This window comes from Pholcus phalangioides, unplaced genomic scaffold, assembly GCF_987345545.1.
Source record: "Pholcus phalangioides strain wild (caught in Gottingen) unplaced genomic scaffold, Ppha-v1.0 ptg000007l_1, whole genome shotgun sequence".
NCBI classification, from domain to species: Eukaryota; Metazoa; Arthropoda; class Arachnida; order Araneae; family Pholcidae; genus Pholcus; species Pholcus phalangioides.
Genome location: NW_028301600.1, coordinates 59,131,897 through 59,157,243, shown reverse-complemented (window position 1 = coordinate 59,157,243; position 25,347 = coordinate 59,131,897). Strand labels below are relative to the sequence as shown.

The 25,347-nt window shown below is 33.7% G+C and overlaps 1 protein-coding gene across 7 annotated transcripts in view; it reads right to left on the bottom strand.

Moving 5' to 3' along the window:
• LOC149085558 (ectonucleoside triphosphate diphosphohydrolase 1-like) overlaps nucleotides 1-24,897 on the bottom strand; it is a 67,103-nt gene extending 42,206 nt beyond the window's left edge. Inside the window, exons 1-7 of one of the 7 annotated variants that reach the window (XM_089233653.1) lie at nucleotides 24,683-24,867; nucleotides 18,003-18,066; nucleotides 17,506-17,608; nucleotides 11,548-11,666; nucleotides 9,743-9,860; nucleotides 2,509-2,641; nucleotides 577-763 (exon numbers count right to left, since the gene is read on the bottom strand). In XM_089233653.1, coding sequence (XP_089089779.1) covers nucleotides 577-763; nucleotides 2,509-2,641; nucleotides 9,743-9,860; nucleotides 11,548-11,666; nucleotides 17,506-17,584 — 636 coding nt within the window. In that variant the 5' untranslated portion in view covers nucleotides 17,585-17,608; nucleotides 18,003-18,066; nucleotides 24,683-24,867. Of the gene's footprint in view, nucleotides 1-576; nucleotides 764-2,508; nucleotides 2,642-9,742; nucleotides 9,861-11,543; nucleotides 11,667-17,505; nucleotides 17,609-18,002; nucleotides 18,067-24,513 lie in introns of those variants that run through there. The other 6 variants (XM_089233647.1, XM_089233652.1, XM_089233650.1 and 3 more) reach the window with 6 other exon arrangements.
• Between the last annotated feature and the right edge of the window lie 450 nt (nucleotides 24,898-25,347).

Genomic DNA, 25,347 nt, shown 5'->3' with positions numbered 1-25,347 from the left:
TGGTCCTGATAGAACTCGGACTAGCGGGGAGATCAATAAATTCTAGGCTAGTGGTCTGGAGGCCAATTTTCTTTGCAAAATTTTCGTTCAGTATAAATTCACTGAAAAACATCATTTCAATACGTATAAAGTGTCTTGCTTCTAGATGAGAGTTGAAAACTCTGGGTAAGACAGGGGAAGCCACGAGAAAAAAAATATGGTTCAAAGGGGGCCACGGGCAAAAAAAGGTCAAGAAACACTGGTCTAGAGTCTACTGTATTTTCATGACTCCCTTCAACTTCATTATAAGCAGGTCCAGCTGTATGATCTTTCCACCTAAAACATATTTCTCTGTTCAACATTGACAGCAAAAGCCTAATCAGCTATTTTCAGTTTAGTTTGCTCCAACAGTTAAAGATAAACAAGAGATTGTTTTTGAACATAAATTACCAATACATTACTAGTACTAAAATGCTCAATTTTTCTAAATAAAAAAAATTAAAATATAAATGTATCTTGTTTAAATGGCTTTATTAATTTTTAGAGTTGTTTTTTATCGAAATACTTTTTCTAATAGATAAGGATAAAAAAAATTACACGTTGAAGTTCTTGCAATTTCATTTTAGGATACAATGTCTTCTTCAAGAAATTCACAGTAATCCATGAGTAAATTCCTTCTTCAAATCCTGAAATGACATTCACTTCCCTAACATCTACACCAAGTTTTTGCAATCCACATTTGATATAAAGGAGTATCAAGTGAACAACGTCAGGCTGAGTGATGCTAAAAGAAAAACAACTTCCGCTCACTATTATGAAACAAAATATATGTTTAAAACCCCACAAAAACAGAAAATAAAGCTGGAAAATAATTATTTGATATTTAAGAAATTTTCATTCTAATAATGGATAAATAAAATTACATACACTTTCTTAACCATCACTGTTATAAGCACTGTTCCCTCTAAGCTTCATGATGAAAGTGATTCCGCTCATAGATATTGCTGCATTTTACTGGCGAACCATTGGTCCTAGAGGCGTACTTCCAATTAGAAAAAGTGATCAAATAACATGTAGAATTCAGATATGTCACTCATGTTGCAAAGGATTGTATAGTTATTAAAATATAAAAACTAAATTTTTATATGGGCACCCTGTGCTCAAAAACCCAATTGGAAAATTGTTGTTCTGTCTCTCTTGAGGTCAACAAAAAGAAATCCATAAGTTATTTCTGAATGCAATATTTACATTCAAAAATCGGAGAAAGGTTGAGAAAGAACAGCAAACTAATGGACAGTGCTTCTTTCCCTCTGTATGCTATTTTCCTCCAAACTTTTCTCCAATTTCAGAATTCAAATATCTCAGCAAATATTTCACTTATGGCCGTATTCACCAACAAAGTTTAACTGCAATCGCAGGGTAAAGGGTTAGACATCAACAGGGATTGAAAAAATCCTGAATTTAACCAATCCGTTTTAATCTCTAATCACGGCCGTAAGAAATATGAAATTTTTTTACTTGTCTTGGGAGAAACAGGGCAACTAATTTCCAATTGGTTTTTTGAGGACAAGGTGTCCATATGGAAAGTTAGTTTTTGTATTTTAAGAATTACACACCTCTGTGCAATATGAATGGCATATCCGAGTTCTATACATTTGGATACTTTTTCTAATTGGAAGTTTGTCTCTAAGATCAACAGTTTACCAGTAAAATGCAGCAAGGGGAATTATGGAATCACCCTGTATGGGCTATATAAATACAATATCAACTGATATTTTCAAGATATGAAATTGCTATATTTTGGTGATTTATTGCTTAGTGACAAGCAATAAGTCACCAAAGTTTGTTTTTTGGTTAGAAATTCTCTATTTTTAGAGGGTTTTCACACAATAATGAGTTAGACCACAATTTTTATTTTATTTTTTTTTTAAAAATTCATTGCTCACTGTGTATACTTTTTCATTCTCTTGGATTTTTTTTTTTTTGAATTATACACCAGCAATAATTTAAAGTTTTGAGGGCCAGTCAGTGAAACCTGCATTTCACTAATTGGAAGTTTTAGCACATGGGATTTGTACAAAAAGAAACTTTTTTTTTTATATAAATACTTTTAAAGTTAACAGTCGCGAAGATAAACTTGTGGACAAACAATTTGAAAAAGCCTCCAGAAGTTATATTCTGTAGGGAAACCCATCAATTCTAGAATATTAAAATTTTAACAGCTCTTTAGATGTTTTAAAAAAAAAGACTAAAAATAATGATTTTACTGTAGAGAAATTATGTACTACTTGAACGTACAACATACTTCAACAAAGGAATCAGTGTGAGAACTAACAAAAATGAACAACAGTACTGATTAATCAAAACAAAAAATTACTTAATACTACATCAATTAGTGAAATAATTGCCGCAGAAAAATGATTAATGGATAAAAAGTGTTCATTTAAGAAGCAAAAAAATTTTCTCACCTTCAAACTCTTAATAATAATGAAAAAATAATCCCTAGCAAAAATAACGAACTACACTGACTTCATCAAACGCATCCCAGCAGTTGCTCCAAAATACAAAGGTAACGATGGTTTTGCTGCTTCAGAGATCAGTGTTGTTATATTTTTAACACAATCAACAATAACAGCAGGATCAGATAAAGATGTAACACCAGCTAAAGAAAAATTCAATGAAACAATGTGTCATAGCTTATGCTATGGAAAAAAATAAAAAATTCAAAATATCTTTTTACAAATGAATCTCTCTTCAACCCTCGAACTGCATGAAAAATTCCATATTTGTTTTTTTATGTGTCCCCATTTCCTCTCTTTAAGGGCTCCAAAGCAGAATGTACCAAAAACTACAACATACGTACATTACAGAACAATGGGATTTTAAGAAAATAAGGAAAAAGAACACTTAAGTGGAGAAAAAAATGTTATGAGAATTTTTAACCACTGAACATTTTCAGTCACATGAAGGCTCGTTGCCAGGGGTCTGTCCAGACTTTTTTGTATGGTCCTGTTGTGAAAATTTTCCTTATTTTTGTGAAAAAAGTTAATTTTATGAAAAATAAGTAATTTTGTGGGAAGGAAAATAATCTAGTGTTAATCTATCACAAAAGAAATGAAATGCCAAACGTATGGTTTCATAAATTTTTATTTTGTGAAAGGTCCAGAAAACTGACCCAAATTTTTTTTGGACAGACCCCCAGGTTGCAGAACAATGCAAAACATTCTGCTTTAGGGTTGTAGGGAAAATAGGTTTTGAAACATGATGAAAAAATAGATATTAAGTAACTATCACAAGGGCATAATTTTTCAAGAAGATAGTAATTATTTCTTTTTGTAATAAACAATAATACAGTAGACATTTGTTATACCGACCCTTATCGTTTCATCAACAACCAGCGTTATATTGGGTGGTCATTATACAGAAAGGAAAAACATAAGAAATATAGAAATACAGGGTGTTCTGTTAATGGACCGACAAACTCAGAGGGTTGTTTGTAGACATCAAGAGGAACAAAAATTGCAATGGAACATGGTGTTGCAAACCACGTTAAGAGGGTGAAAATTGCAAAAAAATGCATGCAGGTTTTGACGTCACGCTGGAACAACAAAAATTACAATAATAATTACAAAGAGAGATTTATTTGATTAATTATTACAAGAGTTGTTGGAAGTGGCAGCCACTGACGTCATTGCTCAGTCAACAACAAAGTAAAAATGATTCCCGGATGCGCTCGAAGATACCAGGTGCGCTTTTGATGTCTGCCACAGCGACGATAATCTGCGCTGAGATCTGAGATCCTCCGGTGTTTCCACAAGTGCAACATAAACACCATTGCCAACTGCTTGACCATAAATCAGATGGATATCAGCATATTCCTCATTCGCATATTCAGCCATCATGATAGTCATTGAAATAGACAATTAACTGCTACACGTGCTTACTACCACAATAGCGCTAATTTATGTCGCCTGCAGCACATGATCCTACCCCAGCACATGCGTTTCGTAATGCTAAAAATAATGCTTTCGTAATGCTGCTTAAGTTAGATATGGTGAGTGAACCCACAAACACATTCAGCGATCAACTGACATCCACCTTTCGTCTCCTCTGGACTCGGAGCCTGCATGCATTTTTTGTGATTTTCACCCTCTCAACGTGGTTTGTGACACCATGTTCCATTGCAATTTTGCTCCTCTTGATGTCTACTAACAACCCATTGAGTTTGCTTGTTCATTAACAGAAAACCCTGTATATATAATAAATATAGAAATTGACATATCCAATATATCGATATATAGAAAAATCTGGGGCTTATCCTATCGGTTGCAGAGATGCTGCTGTACTATAATTTACCTGGGTCCCAGGTTATTGAAAAAATCTGGGTTTTTTTTTGAGTGAAAGTGGGTCCCTCTCAAAAAAAAATTATAGTCCTTCTCCCCATCATTCATTGGTATATCTGTGAATTTTTTCCAGCATGGTCCAGGTCTTTGATCACCTACTTATACCTCTTTGTTGAGACAGAGCGGTATGCCATGCTCTGGGTAGGAGGTATCTCTGTGAATCAAATAATTCATTTCTAAAAACGTATTCTATCCAAATGTTCATTTAAAAAAAGATTAATTTACCAGCTTATAACTAGGTTCTTTTACTTTCATTGTTTATTAGTAGAAAAAGCTTGCAAAGAAGCTTGCTTGCCATTAACAATGAGAATTTAACAAATGTAATAAATCTAAAACAAACATACAGTCGATCCCGCTTATAACATTCACATTTAGAACATTTTAGTACACCTTATTTTCATGGTCTCAACTCTAAGTAATGTGCATTAAGATTTCCTGTTTAAAGCATTTTCCCACTTAAAATATTTTTCATGATGGTTTTTTTTAAAACATTATAAGCCCTGGATCCACTGTAATTAAAAGTTAAGCCCACACATTTATATATTTACTAATAAATCAATCTATAAATTACCTTCTGTGTGTGTTGATTGATTTTCTATTTCGTTATGAAAACCTTAGCTCTTTCAAAAAAAAACACACACAGAAAATATCTTGTGATTAAATTTAAAGCAAATGAGACTGACTTCTTCTGATTCCCCTATTTATATAAATCCTTGCGAAGTGATTTCCTGGTGGAATGATTTTCTTTTACTTCCTTGATGGCCCACCACTCCAGGGTTCATACTAATTTTCATATATTTTCCTGACATTCCCAGGTTTTCCAGTCAAATTTTCAAAAAATTCAAGTTTTTTTTAAATAAAAAAAATAATATAAATTAATAAAAATTCACAAAAAATTATATTATAAAATTATTTATATTAATTATAAAACTAATAATGTTAATTAGAATATCATAATGACATCATAGTCATAGATTATTATTTTTTTATACACATTTATGCTTTTCAAATACCCCTGATGGAAAAGTGGAACACAATTAAGGAATGAAAGATTTCCCTTTTCTGCAATTTGAATTGCCATCAAGATTTAAGCCTTTACTGTTGTTTCCATTGTAACATAATTAGTCAAAGATGTAGTTTGTTTCACTGTATCACAATTCTCTACAGTTAGCTTGCACTCGCATAAGTGCTAGAACCAAGAAGTTTAGCAAATGGGGGGTTTTTCACTGATCACTCCTCTGATTTCACATGCTTGGCATGGCTCTGAATAACTTATCTGCCCATGTTGCTAGAGTTTAGAGTTTTACAGTACAAAGCTGACACCACGCTTTATACGAGTCATTTTTGACTGCTTCAATCCAATCAGCCTACTGAGGATCCAGGTTTTTATCCGCCCACACAAGATTGAAAACAGTTTTCTTACAACTCACTTTTTTCAAATAAAAATACCCACGTGAAAATCAAAATATACACATGCATCATCCACCGTTGCTAACTGAAGTCAACTTTCGAAATTATCGCAACTGAGCTTTATACCAACACCTTCTGTTTATACCCATGGCTTTCTACTACGATGCGTATTTACAATGTTTCTGGAAACACTAGAAAGAGCAATATAAGGTCGCATATAAAGAGCAGATAAGGTCGCAGAAATATGCTTTTTCATGCAGACTTACGAAATCCTCGTTCCCCCATGGCAATATCTATAGTTTTTGCAAAACATTGCGATATTTTATGTATTATCAGTATTAGTGATGTTATCAGAATTCCCCTTTCTTTCCCGAGGGAAATTTTTTCCTCTTTATTTTTCCCATCAGATAAGAATCGTGACGATTTTCCAGATCGTTGTCTGAAATTTCCAGGTTTTAGAACAGAAATGTGCTATTTTCCCTGACTTTTTCTTAGTAAAAAAATTTTTCCCTGACTTTTACTGGTTTTCCCTGACCGGTACAAACCCTGCACTCTGATCTGTCACAGTTTAACCGCCATATATTTGGAGCATTTTATGTTTAGGTGATGCCATATACCAAAGGCTGCAACTGGTTACTTTCTCAAACGGGCCAAGCACACATTTTGATGTCCCAGTGTAATGTAGAAGCAGCAGTTATAAAGGGTGAATTCAGTGCTCTCTCTAGTCCAGAGCCGGGGCACCAGACCTACCTGCTCCCCCATAGTTGCGGCCCTGCACCTATCCTCTGCATTGGTGAAAGGCGTGGATTTGAAATTTAATGTACACAAATTTTTATAAACCTGTGTGATCGTGGCAACCACAGCTTTTTTCAAAGGAATAGCCAACTAAAAATTAGAAAACCTTAGAAAATCATATTTTTAGCCAATTACCACTGCACAATATTTTATCTGGGTTCCAAACCCGGATTTTCACCAAAGGCAAAATCTGGGGTGATATGGAGCTCGGGTCCCGTCCCCCCCAAGATCAAAAATTAAAAATATTTTCGTAGAAAATTAAAATATTGGGGAAAAAATACATTCTTATACTATCTGTTAATTTAAAATTCTTTTTGAGTGTTAGTGACCCACAATTTTTGTAGAAGAAATCTTTGTGCCCCCTCCAAAAGCTGATTCTGTGAACACACCCATGATTTTCGTGGTGTGAAACGGTGACTACCACATAGCATCTAGATAACAAAACTGTGGATATTCAAGGTAGAGTTTTTATAGGTTCAGTTTTTTTCTCAACAATCTCAGAAAATTTTCTACAATTTGAACAGCGTTCAAAAAATAAAATTCCTTCATGATTTTTCTAAAAAATATGTATTTGGGATCTTGTAACAACTTAAATTTATGCCGTATAGACGCTGTCTTTGAATGCCAGTAGATAGTCACAAAAGTACCATAATTTCTGGTATATAATTGGTGGGGGGGGGGGGAGAATACCTGCAGGGGAATAAAAACTCTGAAATTCTAAAATTTGGTATATGGTCCCTCATTCAGGGACACAACCAGATATGTCATCTTATTCTTGAACAACCCGCATGTATATCAATACAATACAGTACAGTAAAATGCTTCATTTGTACTTCAAAGTAATGAAATAACTTTTTCAAGGTTGCGTGATCATGATAGATGGTAGAAAAAGTAAAAAGTTAGGGAGGTTTTTTTCTATTTTTTTGCTTCTTGGAACTAGAGAAGAACATGTGAACCAAATTTTTATACGTATCCTTTTCAAAATTCCGGGTATTTGACACACTATAGCGTACCAGTGGCATCTCTGAGTTGTTATAATGGAATGATTGCTATAACATGGGGTCTTTGTATCGAGCATCGACTATAATAGTAGAATTAATATAACATTAGAATTACAACATTAACCTAGATCATGGGATCAATCAAAGGGTTAAAATGAGAACTGAAATAAATGAAACGTTTGTAAAATAAACATAATATAGGTGGCCTTCAAATTTTGCACAATTGGCTATTTCGAACACTTTAAAAATTCAATTTTTTGAAGATTTTTGTTGATAATGTAAAAATTGTTTGCTCTTCCATGCTGTCGCTCCCCCGGAGAGCTTTAGTTTGCACTCACTCACACATATTGCCTCATAAAGTAACAGACTTCTTGGAATCATTGTGACGTCACTAGGGTTCCGAGCTGCAGTGGCAGAGCTGAATGTTTAATAGGTATAGTCTTGCGTTAGAGTGTGTCGATGCGTTGTGTGTTTTGCCAATTTATTTGTTAATGTTTAAATATTTCGCCCTTATAAATTTATAAACATGAGTGAGAAATGGAGAAACTGCAGTGTTGATACAAATAAAAAAGAAATTAAGGACTGGGACTCAAACTTTATACGGTCGAGACAAAGATGGAAATAATTAGACGTTCTGAAAACTGTGAATCTTTTGCTTCAATTGGCTGCTCACATGACAAACAGGTCTATGATACGTTCAATTTTGAAAAACACAATTAAAATTAAAGAATATGTACAAGGAAATATATCTTCAAAGATTGTTTCCAAAAGACATGGCATAGTGATGGATGAAATGGAAAGATCTTTGTCATCATAGATTGATGATCAACATCAAAACTATGTCCGTCTGAGTTTTTCAATCATTCAAGCTAAGGCATTGGAAGAATAGATTAAAAGATTCTAACATTGTGTAGTGGTATAAAGAAAACACTTGAAAGCAATTAAACATGCCTCATTAACTTAATTATGCATATTGTGCAATATTTTAAAATACACATACATACAAATACAAATACAACGCCACAACAGGCAAATTGCCCAACGAGGTGGCTGACTTAAGAACATCATGGATCCCCGAGCCCCTACCTACTACTGCTACACCACACATGCACCCCCCCCGCAGAACCCCCCCCAACGAATCGGTACATGCGGGAATGTGCGTGTACGTGTAGTGCAACCTGACGTAAAGTTTGTTTCTGTGTAATGCTTGTTATGTGTAGTGCTGTCATCTGCCCCCAGTTTTACTAACTATGAGTGAAGTGTTATGGTTGAATGATTTACCGTTGTACGACTGTTGCTCTCTGTGGCGAGACTTTTTAATGGGGAGATCGGCTCGCATTTGCGCCTTGAAGTTGGGAACCACAGAAAACCAACTTCAGCCGACCACCACTGTGGGGTTCGAACCCGGATCCTCGCATCACGAGTCCGGCACTATAACCACTCGACCACCACAGCACAATATTTGATGTTTCTTTTACAACCCTCTACTTTCGAACATTCAACATTCACACACATTTTCAGGAACCAATTATGGCGAAAGTTAAGGGCCATCTGTACACACAGTCCCTAATAATGCGCTCAAATACAACAAAGCATGGAAAAAAGAGAAAAAATTGCAGAAGCTAAAGAATGCAGAGATTGATTTTTATTAAACACTGAATCAAATAATAAAACTGTCGAATAATAGAGCTGCTTCTCACCAGAATCATAATAAGAGGCAGACAGTTTGTATCTATTATATATTAGATGTACCATGAGATGAAAAAAGTTCAAAATCATTGAGCTTAACAACTGAGAAAAAGGGGATAAAGAATACTCAAATTTAGAAAAACTAAAAAGTTAATCACCATTTGCACATAAAACTCAAAGCAAAGCACAAATGTTCTTTTTTTTTCATATCAGACATGACATTAATTCTAATGGGATAATCAAAATTGTAACAATATATATGAGGAGACAATATTTGAAAATTTTAAAAATATCAAACACTCAGAGGAAAACAAATATATTTCGATACATTTGTTTTCTGAAAATGATGAAAGTTTTAAAATTTTCATTCAAGTGTAAAAAAGAGGAGAATTTTCTATTATTACACATTATGGACATGTAATCAATAAATTAATATTTTTTATGTTATAAATAAAATTCACTTACGTTTGTAAGTACATTCAGCTTGCTGAGTTACTTCTCCAGTTCCATTCTCTTTACTGCCGACCCATTTGTATAACAGAGCTTGTGTATGAGTGGAACCAGAATCTATCACAATTCCATACTGAAAATTAAATAAATTTTCATGCACTAGAAACTTTGTCAATTTCTTTTCATACATTAGGACTTTAGATTATTGAATTTTCCAAAAAAATCTGAACAAATATTAATTTAAAATTGTTTAATTCAAAAGTGTAGATCTCTAATCTACAGAAATTAAAAATTGATTCATTAAATAATTGATGAAAAAGTAACTGTGTTACAAAGATTTCTGGACAGAAACCATTAAGAAAATGGCAGAAAATGTACGGTTGTTTATATATCAACAACCTGATGAAACCTAGAACAGGGCTTAAGCTGGTACAAGCTCTTTGAAAGGGGAAGGGGATCCCCTGTATGCACCTATGGAACAGGGTGACCATGACTCAATATTTCTGTAATTTAGGTCACCTTGATTTTTTTTTTATAAAATTGTCCTGTTTTTCCTACTTTAATGAAGAATGTTTAATTTTAACTGAAAATATATACATGAAGGTAATTTTTATTGTTTTTCTTTTTTTGTTTCAGCAAGAAATGGAGAAGTTATGTGTATTTTCCTGTATTTTTATAGCTGAAATACAGTCAGCCCCAGAAAGAATAAAGAAAATCTGACTGAATATTGGTAGATATAAATGCAATGAATTATGGTCCTTAAATACAATATATTATGGTCATTAAATACAATATATTATGGTCATTAAATACAATATATTATGGTCATTAAATACAATATATTATGGTCATTAAATAAAATATATTATGGTCATTAAATACAATATATTATGGTCATTAAATACAATATATTATGGTCATTAAATACAATATATTATGGTCATTGAATTTTAAAAAAATTTAGTTGTTTCATTATTCTAACAATATACAAGGTGTCCCATTTAAGTCAGCTTATACCGTCAGTCTTGAAATGAATTATTTACTGGGTTTTACTGAATTTCTGTTAGGTCAGAATTTACTGTGAAACCCAGACACAGCATTACATTACAAAATTTTTAGAAAAGTTCTTTTTATAAAATTTGAAAAATGCAACTAATAAGCATATCAGTTACATTTGAGCAAATGTAATCAATAAATCACTAGGGTTATTGGTTGTTTTGCAATCACGATGTCTTTCAGTTTCAATAATGTGCAAATAATGAAAAAGCGGAATTATCAGCATACATGAAAGTGGTTAATCATACAGAGAAATCGGGCACCATGATGACCATAATGAGAATACTATTCACAGATAGTGACAGCATAATGTTTACTCAGGCACAGGCTCCCATAAAAAAGGTTCTGGTAGACCATAGGCGACAAACCAACAAGCTGATCACCTGCTCAGACAAACAGAACTCTGTGACAGGCTTGCCATTGCATTTCAGCTGACAATGTATCACACTATCACTAGTCACACACATGCAAACTAAAAATCTAGTTTTGTCAACACGAATTAATGATAAAAACAAAACGTGACATCAAATGGCAAACCAGAGCAACAACTAAGACTGCAAGATTTACAGAAATAAAAATAAATAATATAAATATTGCAAGTAAAAAAATCACAAACAAGCTGACAAATAATCATATGTATAAGGGAAAAACACCCTAGAATTTGTATATTTGAGCAAAACAATCCACTTACTCAAAATTCATGTATTGTTGAGCATTTACTCTTAAAGAAAAACTAAAAACAATAATTGTAATTTTATACTTGCATCAAAAGGAACCGTTCCACCAGTATTTGTGTATATTAAGATACATGTGATGGCAGCTGAAATAGCAACTACTATTGATATCCCTGCACCACAAACAATATGACTTGATTTTACTAATCCTAAAAAAAAAAAATAGAAAATATGGGTATTTTACATACATGGAAAGTGGACATTTTGCGACTTTTAAAGTGGAATTTTTGAAAGAATAGTAAATATAGAGATAAGTGGGGGATTTATAAATAGAATTATTTCATATGCGCAGTGACACATTAACTTAGAAAATTACTGTGATTTCTTGTAGATTAATATACAAGAAATTACAATAATTTTGGAATTAAAATAATAATTGAAATATAATCTAAATTATTTCAAAATATAATTTAAAACTAATTTTAAAACTAATAAACGAAAAAAAAAAAAAAAAAAAAAAAAAACAACCCTGAATCAATTTCTTAGTATGGATTAGAAGCTTATGCAGTTTTCTTAGAGGTAGGAATAGAAATGAATATTTATGTTTTAAAATTAAATTTACTTTGTCACAATAATTTTTTAAAGGTGTACAGGTGATATATATAGACTAGTCAAAAATTAGTAGGTTTACTGAAAAACAAGAGCAACAGTCACTTCCATTTATTAATACTCCATTGTTTGTAAATAAAAAATGCATATACAGACTATACAATATTTTTTCTTAAAGTAGCAAAAATTTCATTTATACGTTGCCAGAGATCATATTCAGGAAATTAGAGTCAATCTGTTCCTGTAATTACTAGTATCATAAAAATCTCAAATCGAACCCCCTTGTATGAAATGAGGCTCTTGTTAATTATTAGCAGAAAAACCTAGTGTTGCACAGGAGTTTGCCCCATAGTTTTCCCCCTTCTTATTGAAGTGGAAACTGTGCAATATAAAAATTTATGTGTGTAAGGCTGGAATTACACTATAAAAGTTTGATAAAAGATCTTTTAAAAAACTTGGAAAAAACAACTAATAAGCCTACTGGTTATATTAGCTCGAATGTAAGCGATGTGCTTATTATAGTTGCATTTTTCAAGTTTTATAAAAGGACTTTTCTAAAACATTTATAGTGTAATGCTGATGTAATATGAATTTAAAACATTTGCATAAAAGAGGAAAAATTTTAAAAATGATTGACTCCAATCTCTTTTACAAATCACGCATCATTCTGGAACAGTGTTTTTTGAAGGAAATGATGTTGACTTTTGCAGATGTTGAAATGGAAGTAACAGCTACTGGTAGAAATCGTGTGTGTATTCTGTATTACTTTGGGCTCACAATGTATAGGAATGCATGAAAATTTCTGTATCAAAATTTTCTTCAGAAATAAAAATTTTGCTTAAAAAAATTCCTGTTGACCAGAAAATCCAGAACAGGACCAACGACGACTGACGAGAATCATTAAACGTGACGGACGTGCAACCCTTCTGCAAATTCCTGCAGATTTCAATGCCGGGCCATCAACAAGTGTCAGCGTGCGAACCATTCAACGAAACATCATCGATATGGACTTTCGGAGCCGAAGGCCCACTCGTGTACCCTTGATGACTGCACGACACAAAGCTTTACGCCTCGCCTGGGCCCGACAACACTGACATTGGACTGTTGAGGACTGGAAACACGTTGCCTGGTCTGGCGAGTCTCGGTTCCAATTGTTTCGACCTGATGGACGTGTACGCGTATGGAGACAACCTCATGAATCCATGGACCTTACATGTCAACAGGGGACTGTTCAAGCTGGTGGAGGCTCTGTGATGGTATAGGGCGTGTGCAGTTGGCGTGATATGGGACCCCTGATACATCTAGATACGACTCTGACAGGTGACAGGTACGTAAGCATCCTGTCTGATCACCTGCACCCATTCATGTCCATTGTGCATTCCGACGGACTTGGACAATTTCAGCAGGACAATGCGACACCCCACACGTCCAGAATTGCTACAAAGTGGCTCCAGGAACACTCTTCTGACTTTAGACACTTCCGCTGGCCACCAAAATCCCCAGACATGAACATTATTGAACATATCTGGGATGCCTTGCAACGTGTTGTTCAGAAGAGATCGCCACCCCCTCTTACTCCTACGGATTTATGGACAGCCCTGCAGGATTCATGGTGTCAATTACCTCCAGCACTACTTCAGACATTAGTCGAGTCCATGCCACGTCGTGTTGCGGCACTTCTGCTTGCTCGCGGGCCCTACACGATATTAAGCAGGTGTACCAGTTTTTTTGGCTCTTCAGTGTAGTATAAGGTGGTATAAGTGGTTTTTTCCCAAAAAGTCTCATAAAAGTGGCCTGAATTTATATTTTTTCATATAAATTATCTTATTTATTTAAAGTGATATGCAGAAGCCAAAATTTCTCATTCTTACCACACTTTCTAACTTATCTTTAGCAAACTGGGCAACTGGGCTTTAGCTAACTTATCTTTAGAAAATTCATGTATAAGGATTGCATTACACATCTAAATGTAGTGGTACATTATCTGACAGGGGTTTTTGTTTTTTTTCCTTCACAAAGAAACAGTAACAGTAGTGACACCATCATGCTAGGGGCACACATACAGGTGGTCTTATAATCCAATAAAGACACCAGCTGTCCCTAAAGGACAAAAACCAGTGTACTTACTAGTAGTTACATTACCCCACAGACATTTTCATTTTCTTTCCCATAAGTACCACATCTCATACTGTATATCACCATCTTAATATTCAATAATTTTTTTTATACTTTCACCATTAAGTCCAGTTACTCAAGGTTCTACTGTATAGTAGTAACAGATTTATGAAAAATAATCAGCTATATGCAGGGTGATTATAATTTTAAGTTTTGATCCCAAAACTAAAATAAAAACTATTGGCCAGAATGACTTGAAAATTTACATGAATACTCCTGAAGCAATGAAAATTTCTCTGGCAAAAGAAAAGGAAAAAGTGCAAAATGTGCAAGTAGATGTTGTACTTGGCTAGCAGGATAATATCATTTTGTGCAACCACATCATTTCGGCACTTCAACAACATCAGTGTGTGGATAGCACAACTTTTATCAAGATGCAGATTGCAATACCAGCGAAGCAGCTGCTGAAGAACCATTTTGGCAATAACAGGTTGACATGACACCTGCCGTCAGTTCACCTGACCTTAACTCTTGTAACTTCTGGCTGTGGGGGTACCTCAAAATGTTATGAACAGTGGTTGAATGGCAAGCACATCCACATCATGACCATGGCATACTCTGATCTGTTGTTGAACAAGCATTTTTGTGCTTTCACCTCATAGCTAGAACACAGTGGACAACATATTTAACATTTCTTAAGTTGTAGTTTTATTTGTTCAATTACTTCATTTTTGTACTGTTTCCATGAATTATGAACTTGTGCAATGCTAATTAAGTTATCATTTTGCCCTGACTGGGGCTATCATTTACATTCTGTGAGCAAATTTCCCACGTGTTCGATGAGTACAGTGTCGTTAATTTTACATTTTTAAATATTTTTTCCCCTTTGCCATTTAAAATTCCATTGTTTCTGGAATATTCATTCAAATTTTGAAGTCATTCTGATGACGGTTTTTTTTAAAGTGTTTTGAAATCTGAACTTCCGTTATAACCACCCTGTATATCGTAAATCATCTCTAATTAATCTGCATTATTTATGCTTCATTAAATACATTACATTCACCTAATTTTTATAGCAGTTTTTGCAAAATAGCTTCCTAATTAAGCATACTGAAAGTAACTGGAGAAAAAACATTTATATCATATGGTTAATAATAACATTAAGAATTTTCAAACACAAAGTAATTCATAGAGAGTTAAGCAAAAAATAACTAAATTGCAAAAGATTTTTATTAAAATGTAGGAAATATTTGTAGATTAATTAATATGGGAATAGTGTTAATTACATTAATAAACATTTTATTTTTTTATTTTAATTAATTATTAGAAGTCTGAATTACAGAAATTTTATTGTTTTTAATAATGCTATTTAAACCCCCCCCCCCCGGTTTTTGCAAAAAAAAAATTTTTTTTACCAACCCTGATCCTAATATAAAAAATAATTACAACTCAGTAAATCCCATATAAATTCATATTTAGAATTGTATATAATAAATTTGATTATTAAGATCTGTAAAATTGAAATTATAGAAAATGGTCACTGATTTTAAACGTGGCTCATTTTTGAATATCATGTGAAGATTTTTCACAAAAATTGATTTCGGTATATAACAGGAGAAAATCTATAAAATATGTATTATTCTAACCTTACTACTAAGTACTAAATTTACTTTACAAAGAACTTTTCACATACTCTTTGTATTATATTTTTTATTATGTAGCTTTCAATATAAAAGTAGCACAGGGAAAAGGACAAAGGCAGTTTAATTAATAAGAATTTCCTTGTTTTCTATGTATTCGCTGAGATATTTGAATTTGAAAATTGGAGGAAAGTTGGAAAAAAAAAAAAGCAGCAAAAACTAATGGACAACGCTTCTTCCCAACTTTTCTCTGTGATTTTTAAATTCAGATATCTCTGCAAATATTTTACTTGGAAATGTGGATATTTCTTCGTTGGCATCAGAAATGTTCAGGGCAGAAAAATAGAGCAACAACTCTTTAATTCGGTTTTTGGGCGCAGGTTGTCCATATAAAAGTTAATTTTTTTGATTCCCATAACTATACAATCCCTTGAAACATGAATGGTGTAGCTGAGAGAAATTCCTAACTTAGCACATTTACATTCTGCAAGAATGACTAATATCTGTCACTGTTTTCTTGCTATTCCCATTTTGAAAACCGTCAGGCAATTGTGGGACACTCTGTATATTCAAGCAATGCAAACATTCAAATCATACGAGTGCACAAACTACTGGCAGCCCCCATCTAGAATTTTAATCGGTCGACAAAACCATTTTGAAAAAGTATTTCATTATTTCAAAATACACTTTAGGACTTGCAATTAAAGATAATATGTATAGATATGTAATGCATTACTGATTTTTTTGCTAGACTATAACCAAGTATGCACAAAGTATTTCGGCTCCACTGATTGATGCTGGAATACTTTCATATTCGAATGAATGCACCATACATTGGAATTAAATTTATCAGTGTTTTTCATCGATGCGTAGACATCTGCAGGCTGGAGGTTGAGCAACCCTCTCGCTCTGTTATATGGCAATCATTATAGATCGTAATAGGATACAAAAGTAAAATTTATAGGCATAACTATATATAGTACCACTTTTTTGTCTTTTTATGATTTATTAGTAATGGCATGGGGTGGAAGGGAGGGGGTAAAAAGCTATACTGAAATGGGAGAGGGCAGTAAAAACATAAATACGGCCCTGGAGATGACATTACATAAAGCACAATAAAATCACAGGAAGTGATTGCATCTTTTTAATACAGTACAATAGCAATATATTACTCTCCGGTATCCTCTGATAATATATTTCATCTATAGAAATAAATATTGCATATATTTTTCTCTTATCCCTGGAGTATCATTAGGACTATGCAGGACTTTCACAGTACTATAATTCCTAATTACTGGATCAGAAAAGGGACGCCTAGTTCTAAGGTGAACAAATGTGATCATTCTAATGAACAAGGGTGGAATCGTTGCTCAAGGATTTTTGGGAATAGTAACACCTTTCCGCATTTGTTAGAATGGTGCATTACCATGTTTTTCTCAAAATGGGAGTCCACTTTGGAAGTTTAAGCTAAATATTTATTAGAACAAAAATACAAACAAAACACTCATACTATAATACATAAACATTAAAATGGACACAGGAAACACTAACATAATAAACAATTAGATTAATGACACATAAATATAACCCATAATATTCCAAGAGGACAAAAAAAAAAAAACACCTCCTTCCCTTCCCATGCTTCATTTTCAAGAATAATTGAATAAGAATGAATATTACGTACTATGAAAAGAATTATGACAGGGGCTTTCTTCTTCGGATGGTATCACTGATTCTTCACCATCTGGAACATATCTAGCCATCACTAAGTTTTGTGATACGAAGTCCTGAAATGAAGTTGAATTTTCAACATAACCAATATATTTAAAAATTTAGAAAAATAACTAATTCATTCACATCCATTGTGATTACTTGTTCAACTTTAACAAGCACAACAGAAATCACTAAAACTCCTTCAAAATGACATCACTTTTTTAATTAAGTAGATTTTCTTTCAATTTTCAGCAGGTGCAAACTAAAGGGTATAGGGAAAACTGTTCTATTAGGAAATCAGCTTTACAAAGTACCTGAGCTTGCCAATGCTAAAATTAGAGGCTTTTAAGGAGTCAAGATAACTCGTCAATACCGCTTAAAGGGTTAATGCATATTTGATATGCATTATATGCATATTGCATTTGATGCATATTAAAATATATTTGAATCAATAAAACATTAACTTACATATATACAGTGATACCGGCATTCTGTTTATATTAAAGTTAAGCCCTCCATTGGTTGCAGGTGACTAAAGATATGAAATTAAATAAGTAATACCACTTTATTCAAAATTAAAGAAAAAGTTTCAAAATTATGCAAAAATAAACGAATTTAAATATTATTTATAATAATATACAGGCTGTTTCATGAAGAAAGTTCTTTTTGTGAAAGGCAGGGCTCCCACTGAAAAAATGAGAAAAAGTAAGAAAATGAAGGACTAAACAGTAGGACGGGGGAGGGCAACTCCCTTAGACAACATAATCATAGCATAATAAAAAAAATCCCTAAAAAAAAATTTTTCCAAAAAAACTTTTTAAAAAAATAATTAAAATTTTTTTTTTTTAAATTTTGAATTAACTTTTTTTTCGTAGCACTATTTCAGTATCCTATAAGACTGACTCAGTGTACTAGCAACCACAGATAATTCTTTTCTGTCTCTCTTCATATATATTATTCTTTTTTGGAGTCTTCCAAAGTGCAGAGTTTGTCTTCGACAATGCACAGCAAATTTTGAAGACGTACGTTTTTTAAGAATGACGCTCCTTCGAGACCACTTACAAAAGCACAGTGCAAAATGTGTAGATTACAAGATCTAATGTAAATAAGGCAAGGTGAACCAGATAGGTTTACTGTGTTGTCCACCATTTTTTAAAGGGATGTGTTCACATTTTACTGTTCAATGCCAGTGTAATCATTTTTGACAAATGAAGCCCTTTCATTTCTAGCCCTTTGCTGAGTATTGTATACATTGTTTATGAGTCTGCATGCCCTAAAAATACAGAAGACAATGGAATGCTATTAGGTAGCATCAGAATCACCAAACGTAGAATAGGCCTATGTATCCAACTGCTTTGTAATGGAAACTGTTGTTTCACCTATACACAAAATGTGCAACATAATTTTGAATGATGAATGTTAGTTACTGTCCAAGACCATAAAATGGCTATAAATATGGCCAGTATTTATAAAATATAACTCGGTATATTATAAAAATATAATACTGGCCCAAATTTTATATTTATAGCGCTTCAGTGGTTCTCTACATATAACCTTTGAACCCCCTTATGAACCTCTTGGGGTAATAAATTTTATAAAAAGTCCTCTCTCTCTCTCTTAGAGTCTTTACATTACAAAATAAAACTACTGACCAAATTTCATATTTATAGCTTCAGCAATTTTGGATCGGCAGTGATGAATCAGTCAGGACATGTTATTTCATATATAGATTAAAATTTTGCATTTTTGCCTTTCTTCATGGGTTAAATAACCAAGTCTGTAGAAATAAATATCATAACATCGCAAAATAAACTTGCCTAAAGCCTAAATTCATAGGTGAAGGGTTGATGATTATTCCATGCACTGCAAATGATATAATCCTGTTAAATTTATAGCAATGCCCAAATGCTTGAAACAAATGGTATCATTAAATTGGAGTTCTTCATTATGTTTATACTAGCAATTCCCAACCTTTATATATATACGTGCTTAGAACACGAGTATTTTTTTAGGAGAAAGGAAGGATACCTGGAGGGTATCTCTCCAAATTTGTTGTTAAAAACAGCTACTACAATAACTGTAGCATAGGCCTAGCAACTTTTTAGTTGTTCCTGTGAGCGCAGGATTGGGGACAACTGATATAAGTATATGCATAGCCCCCCCCCCCCCACAGTTGCAAGTGGCTATGGCACAGTGTATGTAATTTTTGGATACGACTCTTTGAATGGGCAAACGAATTGCCCCCCACCCAGAGTGGTCAATTCCTTCCAGATCACAGAATACAAATTGTTTATGGTAACATTTATAAGTTTACATTGCAAAAATAACCAAAAATATTTAGGAAAGTTTTTCTTTAATTTTTGTAAATTTATCTAATTAATCAATATCCAAGGATTTTCAGCTTCCTGGAAAATGGCTTTGAACTTAAAATTGTGCCTCTTTCCTTCATAATCATATATTGAAGTTTTGACAGTTTCAGCAACATTAGTAGTTGCACTTATTTTATTAAGATTGTTTAACCCTCCAAGCCAGTTCAGAAATTTCCAAGGTCCTATTCGTGATATTTGAATTTTAAATAAATTGAACTTTGTGCAGCTCTGCTGAAAATAATTGATATATTTAATTTTAAAATTATAAAAAAAAAGTTATAATAAAATGGCTGCTCTATACAATAAATATTTTACTGCGATTATTTTTGAGAAAATAATCAGTTGGTATAAATTTCACCACCTGTGACGTACCACATACTGAGATTCGCACAGAGGGGTTAAGGTAGGGTGCTACAGAAAATCAAAGTCAATGAAAATATAGAGCAATGTCTTCCAAACTTATTTGCCTTTCGGCCCTTCTTTTCAGAAGAGAAAAGCCTTCACAGCATCTAAGACCAATCCCAATAAGATCCTATATTTTATCTTACAAGGCCATAGGCCGGAATGCAGAGATTTAGGGCACTCTAGATAAAAATAAAAATTTAGTTTCCCCACTAACCCCAGAAAATATTTCTAGCTATATCCCCAGCACTCAAATCACACCTCTGGTTTGTTTCAGCACATCCCCGCCTCCCCTAAAAGGCAGAAATCATGCTCTCCAGAAAATACTGATAGAGAAAATAGCTTACCTCTTTAGAGAAAAAAAAATTAACCAGCAATTGTGAAAGTCTGTAAAAATTTCAGCTTAACCTCTTTACGATCACAGATGTAATATTGCGCCCAAATGCCAGTGGAATGAATTCGAACAAGTTCTGTGTTTTCTTTCCTCTCTTTCCTGACCATCGCAAAGCTTTATTTTAACCTCACAAAAAAAATTTCATATGAGTTTTTTCTATACTCCTGATAGCGATTTTTTTTTTACCCACATAGGATGTATCTTTCTACTATATACATGTATGAGCGAAAGAGAACATGGGTGAAAAGAGACTATAAAAAACCTCTCTTATCTACCTTATGTTATACTTTTTCTTTCTGTATGTTTTTTCCTTTCTCCTTTCTTTTTCTAACATGTGTTAGGTTAGAACAAGGTTATCAGATTTATTGCAGATTTATCATATAGAGATAATCCGAATTTCATGCCAAAGGCTTATATGTGAGTGGTTAAACATCACCCTTGGAAGTACAATAGTTCTGACAAAATTGAGCTGTATATGAATGGCCATAGCGGATGAGAAATGTCATATTGCCAAAAATAAAAAAGTATTCCCAAACAATAAAATTGTAAAACTTGGAAGATGAGACTATAGAAGGCACTAAGACAATACAGCATCACTACATCCAAAAAATTTGTGTATACTGTATTTCAATAATTTTTCTTTTATCAACTAATGTACTTTTTAAGTAAAAAGATGAAGTGATCATCCTCCTCCTATCCCCTACCCTTTGTATTTGACCAAAGGTTACCCTGAGGTAATTAGCAATTGAAAAACATCAGTCTGGAGCAGGGGTTCTCAAACTGTGCACCAACAAAGGTTTTTCAAAGAGATTCTTTGTTAAGCTGCGCTCTAGGGAAGCTGCGGATAACGGGCACCGCAGGTGGAAAAAGTTTGAGAACCTCTGGTTTAGAGCATTTTTTCTTAAATATATATATATTTTTTGCTCATGGCCCTCTTTGGAACATATTTTCTTCTTGTGGCTCCCATCTGATTTGGTCCCTAACCACCTCATCTAGGAGAGAGACTTTTTGTAAAGATGTGAGGTGAGAATATTCTCCTGGATGTAGAGAATAATCGAGAATATTCATTTTTCTTTTAAATAATTTAAATTTTTTTTACTAATTTTGTTTATATTGTGAAATATAAATCAGTTTTTATTGCCTGAAACATTTAAAACAAAACAATTTTTGATACAATCACCCCCTAATGACAACTTTTAGTTCGAGAATATTCTCCAGATCATGATGAGAGGTTTTAAAAGTTTGGTTATAAAGATTTTAGAAACCTTTAGATTAAAACCTTAAAAAATTATTTTAAAATTAGATAAATTTTCAGAAATAAGTTCACAACAAAAGAAATTAAATCAGAATTCATTGATAAAGGAAGCTATTCTTATATAATCGCTTTCATTCTAAGATACAGAACTGTTGTTTTCTTCAATGCACATACTTAAATTCTGTATCACTCACATTTGTTTAAAAGTTGTGCAATTCAGCCCTGTTAGTTTAATTTTCTAGCTTTCAAACTTTAATATTGTGGTCTACAAACATTAATATTCCCATCTTGACGGGAAGAGAGACGGATACAGAGAATATTCTCTCAAAGGACTACTATTATAAATTACTATAGAATATTCTTATAAAAAATAATAGTTATTCTGAAGTTATTTATCGAGATTATTATAATACATGTTATTACATATATTCTTGATAATACTCTCTGGAAAGATTTTGGTAACTGAAGAATATTCTCATCAAGGAGAATATTCGAGACTATTCTCTGGAGAAGGACTATCATTAATAACTTCAGAATAATTCTTATTTTTTTCTATACAAATATTCCCCAGTAATTTATGAAAGTAGTCCTTCCAGAGAATATTCTCCTCGATGAGAATATTCTCCGAAAAATTATTCTCTAGAATTTTACATCTCTAGTCAAGACAAAGTAGAAACAAAATCATATGTAAGGGTATAGACAGGGCAGGATTAATTATTAAGCAAAATAAGCACATGCTTAGGGCATCAAGAGAAAAGAGGCACCACAAAAAATGATCAAAGAGTACTTCTTAAATTTTTTTTTCCCAGCTCAGCCATCCGGTAGAAAATCCTAAAATTTTAAGAGTACTTGATTGTATATAGTTGATCTTTATGGAAAGGTTGACCAGGGCTTTAACTAAGGGAGAGGTCTGATGCCTGGGCTGTGGACCAGAAAAGGTGCCGAGTTCACTTTATTTTCGTTTAAAATTTTGGGCAGGGGACGCTAAAATAGATACAGATACCCCAGTAACAGAGCAAATTTTAATTTCTAGTTTCGGCCCTGAGCGTGACACAAAAGTAAGGAAACTAAGTAAATTGCGAACAAGAACTTGTGTCAATGCTCAGTTTTTGAAATGAAATCTTACTCAATTTCCATAAAGTAAACCCGGAGCTGTCTCAACAGCATCATAGGCTCCCAGGTTTAAAAAAAATTTCTGACCTCCCCTTCTACTCAGCCTACCAATTCGCATACTTACTCTAAAACTTTAGCCAGATCAAATTGTCATGAAACCTTAGCAATCCAGGTTCCCGAAACCGGGATCATTGACCTCAAGTGAAATGATTTTTTTGAATCTTCCCCCCCCCCCCCACCACAAAAGAATACCTGCTTACCAATTTACATACTTATTCTTAAAAACTGTAAACAGATCTAATTGTCATGCGTAAAGGTTAAAATAAACAGGATGGAAGGGGGGCATCAGTCATTTATGTGCTTAAGGCCTTCATATGGGTTAATCTGACTGGGTATAGCTGTAGCAATTTCACTACATTAGTTCTTATGTCTTATTTACATATTCGCAAGCATATATGTTAGTGATTGGATGAAACGTTTTCTGCACTATTACATTTTTTAACTTTGTCTCATTTCCCTTTAATTGCACAATGGTGCTGTTGCTGCATACTCTGTTCACAGTCGTGTTTCAACAGATTTTTTCCCATTATTGACGATGTTAAACTGGTTCTGTTAGGATAAGGCCTAGCAACTTCGAACGCTGCGGAATTAATTTTTTCAGTGAATTCAGTAGTATCCATGCATGTTCGTTCAATTCTCTGGATTATTCCAATTTATAACATGGATTATTAAACGTGTATTAAAACACGCGTGTGTGTGCTGTAAGGATTTTTTTATGAGTTATTCAGATTTCTCACTTGGATTATTGCTGTGCCATGGAGAAAGATAATGAAAAAGAGAAAAACAGGCGAGTAGTAAAAAAAGTTTTTTTTATTACCCTACGTTATGCCTCGGGATGCAACCCAAGGTCTTGGCACCCGTAAGGGTAGTTAAGTTTCATTTTCACCAGACAGATGAATTTTCTTTCCTGAATTAATCTTCGTATCAGCCAGCTGTTGAAACCTTTGTAAAACACTGTGTATTGACTATTTTAAACAGTTAAAATACAATTTCCCATATCGTTTTTTTTTTATGGCAGCTGTTGACAGTTCTTAATTATCCATGGTCCTCTTCTTCACCATTACCCCAAATAATCAAGGTTCTACTGTACTTGTCAGTTTGCCTACACTGAAGCAGTGCCGTCTTAAGGCGGCCCGGGGCCTCACAAAAATGATATTTGGTTGAAATTTTCGTGAATTTGCCCGGTAGGGCATCAGAAAAATCACTTGGCCCAGGGCCCATGATGCTCTTAAGACGGCCCTGCACTGAAGTCAATAACCTATAGTTGAGAAACATTATTTCTATAAAAAAATGTGAGTTAGCAGCATAGCGTATCATATTAATTTTAAGATAACATCCAATAAAACTCGGGATTCAACAGGACTTCACTATTTTGATCAAATTTACCTTGGCATATTGGAATTTAAAAAAAAGAATAGAAATGAAGTTTCCAATTCAAATTATGCAGGGTAGAAATAAAGTTTCAGCTGGACACATACATCAGCTTACTTTCGATTCCAATTATACAGGACTTTCAGCAGCTTACTTTCAAGGAAAATAAGATGCAGTAACTCACAAGTTAAACCACGTGCAACAATAAGATGCGACAGAACACCACAATTCACAGAAATTGAAGTATCACGAGGATTAAATGACGCATTTGGTCATTTAAAAATAATATTTATTACAAAACTCCGTCTTGGTCAGATTATTCAGGGCTCCTAATAGGGCACAAAACTCCCTCCTCCGTAATTTAACTTGACATCTACCAATTTTTTGGCACATTGCTATAATTTAGTCCCTACATCTTATCGCTAAGACCACCATTTAACGTAGTTGACCATATTTCTTCGAGAAAATACGGGAAAACGAGACTGAATGCGGGACATTCATATCCCCCACGGGCTGACAGGGCTCCAGCCCTAGGTCCCGGGACAATTCTAATTTTTTGCTTTTTCCAGCTATAAATTAACTATGGAGAGGCTCGTGGAAAGTTTGATCTAGGAGCACGACAAAGGTCCCATCCCAGTAGCCCTGCTTCAGTATGTGGGGGGGCCATTTGCAACGTAGCCGGTCAATTTGTCGCACTCAACTTGTCGCGCTCAACTCGTCGCGCATCAATTTGTCGCAGTGCCAATTCGTCGCGGTACAAATTCGTCGCAGAGCCAATTCGTCGCGGTACAAATTCGTCGCAGAGCCAATTCGTCGCGGTACAAATTCGTCGCAGAGCCAATTCGTCGC